Source organism: Passer domesticus, chromosome Z (assembly GCF_036417665.1).
Source record: "Passer domesticus isolate bPasDom1 chromosome Z, bPasDom1.hap1, whole genome shotgun sequence".
NCBI lineage: Eukaryota > Metazoa > Chordata > Aves > Passeriformes > Passeridae > Passer > Passer domesticus.
This window is the reverse complement of record NC_087512.1, coordinates 27,474,626-27,487,091: the sequence shown is the minus strand read 5'-3', so window position 1 is coordinate 27,487,091 and position 12,466 is coordinate 27,474,626. Positions and strand designations below refer to the sequence as shown.

Genomic DNA, 12,466 nt, shown 5'->3' with positions numbered 1-12,466 from the left:
CTAAAGGACATATATATGAGACAAACATCAGGTTCAAGCCGGTTTTGCTCAGTGGTGCTATAACATCAGCATTTTGAAAAGAATAAAGCTCCTGAAAAACACACTACAGCTGTTTCATTAGCAATCTACACTGGCACTGAAAGTCAACAGTCAGCAGTTAACAGGGTGATTGCACAAGCAGTACCAAAAAATTAATAGGGCTACCTAATTAGCAGCACTATTACAATAGTTCTTTCTTCTCATCAGCTCTTTTTAGTTTGCTGTAGATTAAGACAATATTAACAGGCCTAAACACAAAACACCACCTTCAACACATGATTTAATACCATCTTTGAAGTATCCAATGAAGCAGGGAGCACTGCCATCAAGAATTTCACTAAATGATATCTAGTTTCCAGTTTCACCACAAACCTTGTTTCTCCAGAACAAAGAATTCCCAAGTGTATGTGACCTCACAGATTTTCACATATCCCAACATCAGTCTAAATGTGCCTCAAGGGGGATTTAAATTAATATTCAAAAGAGAAAAAGGCCTACATACCTTTAGCTCCCACAGCACAGCTGCTTCTGGTAAATCATTGAATATATACCAATTAATCAAACAAATCCTACAGGCCTTAGGATAATGATTGTAACAGAATAACAGAATGGTTGAGGTTGGAAGGGCCATCTAGTCCAACCCCTCTGCTCAAGCATGTCACCTTGAGTTAGCTGCCTGGGAGTAAAACCAGGTGGCTTTCTGCTCTCTCCAAGGTAAAAGGCTTGGGCAACCTCTCAGGCCAACTTGTAGCAGTGCTCAGTCACCCTCAGAGGAAGTGTTTCCTCATGTTCTCTCTGTTTCAGTCTGTGCCCATTGCCTCTGATCTTGTCACTGGGTGCCACTGGACACAGCCAGGCTCTGTCTTAGCAATCTCCCTTCAGCTCTTTTTGTACACTGAAGATCCTCCCTGAGGTTTCTTTTCTCCAGGCTGAAGAGCCCAGCTGTCTCAGCCTTTCTTTGTTGAAGAGACGTTCCAGGCCCTTTGTAATATTTGTGGCCCTTGGCCCGTCTCTGTCCAACACGTTCATGTCTCTCTTGTACCTGGGGAGTCCAGAGACAGACACAGCACTCCTGGTACAACCTCACCAGGGCTGAGAAGAGGAGAAAGATCACCTGTTTAAACCTGCTGTCTTATAGTATTTTATCCTCCAATGATATCCTTAGTGCAAAGTAGATCTTGGGTGAGCTTGGCCCTATACCAGTCTAGCAATAGGTTACTTTGCATGGAAAGTAATTTATTTATGTACATGCCAAAAAATTGGCATCTTAAGACCATTTTAACTTATGGAAGAAGTTCCTCTAGAAAAAGTTTCAGTTTAGGCAATTTCTCTTGTATTCATCTTCATGAAGCTTGCTTGTAGCTGTGGAAACCTCTCACCTCAACCCTACAGCTTAAATTAATAACTGAGGGATGGAGATATCAGGGGAACATTCATATTGCTCTTTGCAGTGCTGATATTCCTGACCTACCTCTGAGAAAAATGGTATATCAGAACAGTTTAGTACTTAAATGATATGCAATCTGAGTCTGTGGAGTTGTGTTTGCTATCATAAAGGTTAGTGCCTTAAGTCCTTCTCTTAAAAGAAGGATATATGTTGAACAGCATATATTAAGGAAAAAAACCCTTGCACCAACAATACCTGATTTGACCACTTCTCTTTGCGGGTCTGGCAGACGAAATACATAGTAGACATAAGATGCCAGGAGACAGTTCCTTCCATGCTGATCCTTGCTCAGCTCTTTGCTGTTGTGGAGACTATTCACTATTGCAACCACAGACTCAAAGGCAAACTGTGAGAAGTTGGCTGTGAAGCAAAGGCAAGAATTAGAGCCAGCACTGAAGGGTACAGCATAATTAAGCAAGGGCATTCTTTGTATCAACAACTAATCTTGTAAGGTTCAATTCAGTCCTTAACAAATTCAGAGTTTTAGACAGCAACTGCTATGCCTGACCAGACCCAAACTCTACATAGGCCAATAAACACTCTTTAGCGACCCACTAACTTTCAGCTAAATCACTGGTATTCTGTCACTTTGTGCTACATAAAACTGTTAATTACATTTCTAGCAGCTTTCACACATTTCCTATAAACTATCTTCTTGCACAATACTAAGACTCATTACTCTCCAGCTGACAGACAAATACTCATTTCTCTCCAGCTGACAGACAAATACAAGCTAGCATGCTTTAGCACAGATATTGTAGTGGATGACAGATGTTAATTATCTGAATGAGATAAGAAATTACCTACACCACTGTATGCCAGTATGCCATTCTTCCAGATTTAACATATGTTATGGGCAACTGGCATCTCAGTAAAACAAAAATCAGTGTTCACTATTATATTCTCTGGGTTTGTGCTCACTCAACTCTGTCTAAAGATCTTTGGGCAGAGGATATGATGCAGACAGCAGTGTCAGTTGCAGGATAATGATTTTGCTGGTGTTTTACTTGCAAAACAACTCAATTGCAAACAAAGTTGAACCACAACCCACTTTCTGACGTATATTTTCAGATAAGTAATTTACTACAGTTTAATGTACCAGGGAAAGGAGAAAAGGCAGCAACTCTGTTAAGCTTGATTAAATTGTGCAGTGAAACTCTGTCTTCAGCAGCACAACTCGTTCTGAAGTGTGCTACCCTAAATACTAAATCCAAGCCTGAATATTTCAGCAACCATTTCCCCCCCACATCTAGGTTGCTTGCAAAGCCTCTTGAAGACCATGAACCAGTAAATACCTGTCTGGCCAGCTATGACCATAGGCTGTACAGCCAGCTGGAACAGTTTATCTAGTACCAAATGCAAAAATAAGACAAGAGGTTCAAGGCGTGAAGAATTCAAACAGATAATGCTGAGCTTCAATTCATGCTCCAGTGAAGCCTCTGTAATCTTCTGATCCATCACTCGAAAGGGGAATGTCACTTGGCTTTCCAGAGAATGGCACAAGGTGAAGAACTTCTCCAGATGGTTATCCTGCAAATACAGTGCACTCGCAGTTAACAAAGTTGATATATTTCAGGCTAGCACTAGCTAAGAAAAGCCTGATTGTACCACCTCATGGGATGAAATTAAAGATTTTTGCCCTTCTGGCTTTCAATAGTGGCTGCTTTCAGTATAAAGCAGCTGTCACAGTGCTTTGTTTGCTCCTATTCATCTGGTTCAAAATCAGACTGTGGTAAGATCAGCCTAAAGGCAGGAAAGTTATTGCCCTCACTAAACTGATCACTTCATTTAATGAAAATACTTTTCCTTCTATTTGATAAAACTCTGTCATATCACAGTCCCTCTGCCACTCACACCTGAGTTCCAGCTACCTACAAGTTATGTGCCATAGGATTACTCCCTACTTGTATTTAAAGAACATGATGCAAAGGGGTGATGGACCTGCTTCAAACACAGAGCCTTCAGCTGTTAGGACATATTTACCAGGATTAATTAGAAAGGAATAAGGGATAAGAGCCACTGAAAAGCAGCAGAAACAAAACAAACCTGATCTGATTCAAACCAGCATCTCAGTAAGATGGGCAAAGATCCAATTTCCTATGGCATTTAAATGACAGGAATCATTGAGGTCTCACCCAGCACTAAGTTTGTGTCCCACATGGCATTGACATGTGAGCTGCACAACACACACTGGTGGTGTATAACATGTCAGTGGAGGTGGGGAGGTGCTATATCTTTGGAGGTGTGGACACACTCTATGAACCAGCCTTGAAGAACAGAAGATGCAGACTGCAGAAACTGGCACTGTGCCCTGCCAGCACCTTTCAATCATAGCCTAAACAGACCCCTGCTGAGGTGAGAGGACACCCAGCTCCCTGTTACTCCATGTGACTTGCTGCCAGGAGTGCCCATTTGTTCACTTCCACCAATAGATTTAATATCTAAGGAAACAAAAGGATTTCATTCACAGAGGATATCAAGTTATTTCCATAGCTCCTAATTTTTTTAAAAAACTGTGTGGGCTTAAGCACCTCTGTTTCATAAACCTGCTAAATTGGCCTGGACATCTGAATTTTCTTTGAAATTAAACTACAGCTCTATGTGCTGATGCATTACCTGGGTGTGAACAGATGACACAGCTTGAACTTCAACAATGAAAACACCCTTGTGTCCTTCAACCCACTTTATAGGGGGTGTCTGAGATGGAATTTTCTGTGATGGGAAAAAGAAAAAGGGAATCATCTTCCTTTTAATGCTCAAACAGAAAGTCTGTTTACATGAAGGTCCATAGGTTATTCCCACTATTCACTTCATTTTAGACATCCAAATTCAGTGCCACACAGACGATGACAGCTTGTTCTTATAGACAGGATCTGTTGCACTGAACAGGGAAATTCAGACAATTTCAGCTGGATGTCTAACACGGATCATTTAAATATACATGGGATATTGTTAAGGCTAAAATTTCCTGGACAAAGCATTGCTAGAGGCATTCTGTGGTGACATGGTGCAGTTTATACCCCTTGGACAAATTTCCTACATGCCATGTTTACTGAGAGCAGTTTTCTGCTCCAGTAATACCACCTGATTCCATTTCTACTCCCCTTCCCACAAAGTCACAGAGAAAAAAAAAAACAAAACAAATTATCCTGTGGATGAAATTGAAGTATTGCCTTGACACTCTTGAAACAAATGTATCCCTGATTAGACAATTCACAAGAATTTTCTTGCGTAGCTAACTTCTAAGAAAACAGTAAAATGAAATAAAATATTAACACCATTGACAATAACAACAACAACAACACTTATCTTGACTTCCCCCTTCCAGAGAACAAAAAGGAGGCACTGCCTACCAGCAGACAGCAATGTTAGCTTGTAAAACACTTATGCTGTTCTCCTACATTAGGAAAATACTATCTTTTAATAATTTTGTTTGTTACCTCAGGAGAGTGAATTGAATAGTGTAGAGGCAGTTTATCCAATGCAACAGGAAGACTATAATGTCCAGTTTGAAGACGATCATTTAATAGAATTGGCAGCCACTGAAACAAATGATGAGAAAACACAGCAGTATTACTGATGATATATGATTAGACCTATTTATTTAATTGTTAGATGCAGTCAACAAAACAACAAATGAGATATTGACCCAAGCTTCTCTGCTCTAACCCATTCAACAGTAATTTCTTTGTATTTTAAATTAAAAGATAGCTGATAGCTACTGTAGAAAAATGTACAAGACTGCTTTACAAACCATCTCTTTTGAACAAAACAAACACAGAGCTTCTCATGTGTGACACACATTTTTCTAATAAATCCTATCAGAAGGATTTAGGGAAATCCATGTTTTGATTTAAAAATTCATGTATCTTGAATACACTGATTCTTGGCATTGAAGCAAATCAACAGCTAAAGTTTTGCTGGAATTAAATTGAACATCTTCCTTGTGATCATCATGCTTGACTGACTTGTCATATCCCTGCATTGATATTTGGACACATTAAATTTTTTATTCAAGTCTGAAAGAGGCTGGGAATTTGAATATCACAGGGCAGAAACATTTTGTATTTAGGTGAACAGAAACTTGAAAATTAAGTCCTCACCTATGTCAAATCTTGCTCCTGAACTAATTTATGTCTTAACAATCCCACTGACATTGGTGGGACCATAACTGTCCATAAAAGAATGCCCATTTGAAAGGATTCTCAGCATTGTGGTTCAAAAATGCCAAAAGCCAACAAAGAAACAAACAAGCAAACAACCAAAAATACACAAACACAACAGCCTCCCAAACTTCATAGCAAGAGCACATGGAAAGTACATCTCAATTGCTGACCAAAGTTGTAGGACGTTTTCAAATCTGAAGCATCATCATCTTCAATTCTTTCCTTTTATATTAAAATCTCTCCAGTAAAAAATACTGTTTGATAAAGGAAAAGGTCAGAGAGACTATGCTACATGTATTTCTTAATCCTTAGATTAAGATGAGACATTCTAGTCTCAACATGAAGGTAAAGAAGGCAAGAGAATTACATTTTACCTTTTAGAGTGTTTCTGTTTTTTAAATTTTTATGTGGATAAAAGACAATTTAGAACAGAAATGAAGTGTCACATAAAACCTAAATGAAAATATGATATATGATATGATATGATATGATATGATTGATATGATATGATATGATACTAGCTGTTACCTCATGTATGAACACCATAACAGTAATGATTGTCATTATATAGGATTTAGGTTTGGGGGTTTTTTTGCAAAAAATAGGATCTAACATAATGAGACTATGTGCCATAAGGCATTGTTGTTCAAATATTTAGGTGCATATTTCAGTTATGTGAAATATTAAAGTGAATTAAAGTGAATTCATTAAGTTCAAAGACACAGCAAAATTCTAGGATGAGGATGTAACACATCTCAGGCGGCATATAATTTCTATGAATTCACACTAATATGTTCCACTGGTTTTGATGTATTGCCATAACCAGAAAAGGAATATATGACAAAATTCTTGACAAGCAGAGAGTCTGCATGGGATACACATAGAGATGCACATACATGCACCCACACACACACTCTTATGTATCACATGGGACTTACTGAATACCCTAGGAGGGTTTCAACAGATGCTCCTTGCTTTGGTTGGCAGCTGATGTGATAGAATGTGAACAGTAGATGGTGTTTCTCTGTGAGTTTTGCTGGCAGCTTAATTTTCACTTCTTCGTAAAAGTCAGGGGATCTGTTAAAAAAAAAAGTCAAGCACATTCCCAACGTAAGTGTAAGACTGAGCACGAGGCTAATTTGCCAGTTGGCTTTTAGATGCTATGCTTATAAAACCAGATAAATTCTGAAGACAGAGCTGAATTAAACAAAATATACATATATATACACACACATTTTTATGAACTTGAAATATTTTTATGCATTATGAATCTGGAAGCTATATTTATGAACAATCTACAGCTTTGAATCAGAAGAAAACAGACAGTATCAGATGGACAGATTCAGCTTACTCTATCTCTAGGTTTCAATCTCTGGTTTGGATTTTTGCTTAAGTATTCTGCAAATCCTAAATCCCAAGTTCTCATTTATGAGAATGTCTCTTCAGCTCTTTTGGATCTATGAATGCATTGAAGTGAATGATCTTAAAAGTTGTGCTGCTTCCTCTTCCTGCCCCTTAATCTTCATAGTAGGAATATTCTCAACTACTAAAAAGCTTCAAACAAGAAAAGCAAAGGTTGCTTCTACAACAGCCACTTATGCAAATTAATGTAGCAATCCAAATTAGATATGATAAATTGCACAGAACATAAATGTTTAAAATGGCATTCCTTGATGAACTATGTAGAGTAACAATTACGTAGAGAGATCATTATTATTACTTCTCAAGTTGTATGAATAGACAGTAAGAGCACTTACTTATTATGATATGTGATAGCTGTGTACATTTCTTGGACAAATTCTGGACCTGAAGATTTCCCAAAAATTACCTACATTAAGAAGAATAGAAAATCAGGACTACAGCATTTATTTGTCATCATCTTGTGTAAATTTTAAGACAGTATCTAAAGATTTAAAATGACTCCTCAATTTTATCTTAGCTTGTAGGCATAAATGTCTTGTTACCAAGCACCTCCCCCATACTCTGTTCAGGGTAAAACACCAGGAAAATGGAGCAGTGATATTTCTAAGTCACTGACTACCTCACATCACATCCTTTAGTAATGAACTAAAAGCCCAGGAATCATAGGAAAAAAGTTATGGTAAGCCACTTACATGTTGTCACACTGTCTTTATCAAAGTGCTAAAAAGTTAAATAAAAAGTGGTTTTAGGAGTTTTTTTTTCCAGTTGTAACGTGCTCATTCAAGGTGAGATACATCTCACCTGACCTTGGAGGTCCAAAGTCCCTTTAAAATCAATAAAGAGAAACAGGCATTTATAGTGCTAGATTTGCTTTCCTAAGACACATGTCTATGGTAAGGCCTTGAAATCAAATAATTTAAAGGGAGCCCTGGGAGATGAGCTTAGACAAGAATCTCTGCACTATGCAAGTCTTTATATATGTATTGAGAGGAAGGTCACTTACAGTGGAGAGAGAAGAAGATGAACTGTGTCTGTCCTAACCATTTGTCAAAACCTAATCATAACACAGGTAGAGTGTAAGGAAACCAACAATGCAGTATAGTGTAAAAGAAGATGTTATGTTCACATGGCACAGCTCTAGCTCTGGAAGAAATGTAGCTTGGGAAACACTGCTGATGCTCTGATTTCAGGTCCACAGGTTATGTGGAGCAAGGCTGTGAAGTACGTACTAAACAATGTCAGCACACTGATAAAGGCTGGTTGGGTGATAGTCCTTGGTCCAACAGATTGCTGGACCAAAGCACCCTCAACGTAATATTTCCACTTGTTGTTTTCCTTCTCCAACACATAAAATCACAGAAGATTTTTGTCTCAATGTCATTCTCAAGTAGCCAACAACAGTTATTGAAAATATATAAAAAAAATTTGGGCTGAAGCAGACATCTGGGTTAGAACACTTCAAACCGAACCTCTGAAGCTTGGTAAAGCTGAATAGAGGATCTTACAGTGAGAGATGTTGAAGAATCTGAACATAGATAGGACTGTCTGCTCTGCTAGTAATGTACATGTATGCCCTCATATACAGCATGTTTCAAACATGAAAAGCTCTACCTATCTGCATGATTGTGCATCCATTCATGCTCAGGCAATGAAGAGCCCAACTTTTACATTTCAGCGTAATACCTAAGCACTTGTGTAAACATAGTGCATACAGAGGAGTTACCCTGCAAAATAGACTACATCATTCTTAAAAGGTCTCTGAAGCTCTGTGAATTTTATGCTTAGAAATTCCAGCATGATGCTGATGTAATATTATGTAATTCTTCTGAAAACAGGGTAGGAAGATTTAGGTGAGAGAGAGCAACATGCCTCTGGTTCCACTAGAGTCACAAGTCTTTTTTGTTGTGGATAAGGAGTATAGTCCTGCTTTAGGATGAGAATGAAAGCTTCTCAAGCTCTCTGTGTTAGGCTTCCTAAGGCCCCACTAGAAACTGTGGTGATGGGAAATAAATAATGACTTGTCTTGTCAGAGTTTTCTCAGGAATACATGTGAACAAAAGCCTGCTAAGAAATCTCAGCATTTATTACCGGCATTGCACAGGATGGGTCTTCACCACACATAAATTGGATCTTGATGGTAATGTTCCTTGCAGAAGCCAGTCGGTTAGCAAAATTCAGCCTCTGAGGATAAACATAGAGGAGATTTCTGAAAGAAAGATAAGGAAGAATTGGTAAATGGCAAGCATTCCTGTTTGAAAATTAAGCACACAAATTAGCATCTTGCTCATTTCTCTCCCTGTCCTTCAATTCCACATACATAGTGAAAGATCTGTCAGAACTCAATTTCAAAAGTCCATAAATAAAAGATAATTTCTTAGTGTGACACACAGAATGTCCCATGTTTAAGTTTCACCTACACTAAGCTATGTTTTCTTACAAACAAACAATTATCTTTTCTTGATGTAATGAAAAGCAGGAATCTCTTAGAAAGCAGCTCCTTTCTTAGACATGAATAATCAGATATTGGAAGGGGGAAAGAATCACTCAGAGATGATAATAACAAGGAAATCAACAACTGAAGTTCATACATTCATAGCTTATAGCAAAAAAGAAGGCATCTGTTTCTGGGTTATACAAATCAAAAAGCAGTATCAATGAACCTGATTATATACAAATAATAAAATTTGAAACAATAATTCTATAAGCTACCTCTTATGAATATGAATGTAAATATGAATATGAATATGAATATGAATAATGCTTTGAAATATAGCATACTTTGCTGTTTACTAACTTCTGTACATGAACATATCACTAAACATAAAAAGCACCTTTAATTTCTGTGGGGAATTTGACAGCATAGGTGGTCTTCTGATGTACAATTCTAATAAAAGAGTAAAAATATTAATAGAAAGATTTTTCTCTGGTGAAGAGTATGGCAAATCTGAGATTTCAGGTAGACCTGGATTATACATTAGACCAGGATATTCCGGAATCATGATTATGTCTATTTACTGTCTTGTTTCCCGGTCTGAAATAGGTTTCTCACTGCTTGTCCTCTGAATATAAGGAACAAGACTAGTGCTGGAGGAAGCATGCTGGCTTTCAGTGAGAAATTATGAGGAGTACTCATGAACTTTCATGATTTCTTTTTGTCCGTGGCAGTCAGAAGCTGCGCACAGAAATCCACTCTCCTTATCAGAGATATCTCCTCAATACCACTGTCAGCTGAAAAAGTCAAGCAGCCTTGGACAATATTGTCATTAAGTCAGACAGTCCATCTTCCATTTACTGTATCCCAAGCCCAGGAAAACTGTGGTTTATTCTTCTGATTTCTGTGCGTTGCAACATGACAGTACCATTCAATTCCATAGTCCAAGCTACTCTTTTCAACCAACATGTGCTACATGGCACATGGCACGCCTTAGCAAAAAAAGGCTTTTAACTTGCCTTTTCCTTCATTCAGAATGGTACTTCTGCCTGTCACAGTAGTGTACTCTCTTCCTTACTAACTTATGTGCAAGTTTTGCTTTGCCAAATTCTCTCCAGATGGTGTAAGGAAAGCCAAGTGAAAGAGCGAAATATATTGGTAACCTCTACTGAATTATACTTGTGGACTGACATATTAAATGAAGTATATTGTCAATACTACATCTGCCAGAAATGAAGAAATACATGTAGGGAAAGCTGAATAATACAGCCATTGCTTCATTAATCTGCAGCCTGGGACAAGATGTCACAAATCTATATAATGTACATGAGCACTGGATTTTACTTTTAGAAGTGACTTGAGATGAAAGATATGTAAAAACACAGAGAGCTCTCTCCTGACTACACAACCGAGGAAGTATTATTCCAGCAAGTACTGGATTGAAAAGCTAAAGCTTGTGCTATTTATGCTGAAGCAGTTTTAGGGATCTTGCTTACATGTGTATTAAACCTATCAGCAATGAGGAAGAACAGAGGCAAATGCTGACTCTGGATGTCCTGCAGAAATGAAAGGGATGGCTGATGTCTAAAGCAGGAAGGTGAGAAAATGATGAAAAAATGTTCCCTCACACAGGTATGAATTGTAAACCCACTGCTGACCACTGCCCTAGTGCTACTGCACTCACTACAAAAGCCAGAGGGGAAGCAAAGACAAGGAGCATTTTTACATGGTAGTTAGCAGGGGCATTGGGGCAGCAAATGTCTTTTAAATAATAGGACAAATAGGATGCACATAAGGATGTGCTGGGCTCCAGAAGGCAGTGCATCTTCCCCAAGGTTCTGCATTGAGCAGAACTATTATACCAACACATAGCAAATACTTCTGGTCAGTATGATCAAATTTCTCCCCTCACTCTCCCTTCAGAAAGTGCAGGACTCTACCTCCAGAGACAGTCAGATGTGCTTAAAAAACAGAAGAGCTATTCAAGGGACAGCATGAGTCTACAAAAGCCATGGCAGAGCACCTAGTGTCACTGAGAATATAGTCCCAAAGACCAGCAGAGCCCTGGGTGAGGCACAGATGCCAACAGCTTCTGTGGGTCAGAGAATGACCCAGAAGAGTGATAAGAGACTATTTTGGAATCAGTTACCTGCTGGGAAAGCTAAGGGTCCCCTTTGTCTGGCACAGGACACCATGTGGCAATTCTCATACAAATTTGCTGACCTTCCTACATTTTCATGGGGCTTAGCAGTGATTTAATCACTTGCCATGGGCAAAGCAACACAGACCTGTCCTCTGCCAAAATAAAATCTATTCAGAGTTTCAAGTCTGTGACCATTCTTATTTAGTGTTTGTACATACTGCTTGTGCATATGTGCACATAAAAGAATCCTTCTCTTTGCTAGATTACACCTCATGTGAGGTGCCAACAAGTGCATCTCAAACTTCATATGAATATTAGGCATCTTTACTGATGACTACGATGAAAATTCCATACAGAGCAAAACTTAACATATGTGCAAGCAGTCCCTACTGATACAAACCAGGAATGTTCTGTAGGTGAGAAGTGATGGATGAGTTAACATTGACATTTAAACACTGACATTTAACATTGACATGTGTCTGTGGTACTGGACACAAAAGCTGATGCACCTATTAGTTACAATTTTTAATATTTGTTGTTTCTTTCACAATTTTGGTGAGGAGTCTTCAGGAAAAAAATGGTTAAAAAATTAAAAAACACCTCACAAGTTCTTAACCAAACATGGAAACCCATTCTAGTCAGCCATTGACTAGGAAAATAGCACACTTCAATGTGAGGATGTGTATGGGTCATGAACTCCATATTTTAGGATGGGTAATTTGGAAAACAATTTGAATGATTTTTCCCATGTTGCTAAAATTTTGAATCATCTGAAGAGTTGGTGGACAGATGTAAAAGGGCCCTTAGAAGACTCACAT

The 12,466-nt window shown here is 38.3% G+C and overlaps 1 protein-coding gene across 3 annotated transcripts in view; it reads right to left on the bottom strand.

Annotated features, from left to right (window-relative positions):
• Positions 1-12,466, bottom strand: part of DOCK8 (dedicator of cytokinesis 8) — an 89,537-nt gene that overhangs the window by 36,793 nt on the left and 40,278 nt on the right. For all 3 annotated transcript variants that reach the window (XM_064403827.1, XM_064403829.1, XM_064403828.1), the window contains 7 exons: positions 9,163-9,280; positions 7,410-7,480; positions 6,591-6,729; positions 4,927-5,028; positions 4,103-4,198; positions 2,782-3,016; positions 1,682-1,846 (listed from right to left, as the gene is read on the bottom strand). In XM_064403827.1, the coding sequence (XP_064259897.1) occupies positions 1,682-1,846; positions 2,782-3,016; positions 4,103-4,198; positions 4,927-5,028; positions 6,591-6,729; positions 7,410-7,480; positions 9,163-9,280 (926 nt within the window). The remainder of the gene's footprint in view (positions 1-1,681; positions 1,847-2,781; positions 3,017-4,102; positions 4,199-4,926; positions 5,029-6,590; positions 6,730-7,409; positions 7,481-9,162; positions 9,281-12,466) is intronic.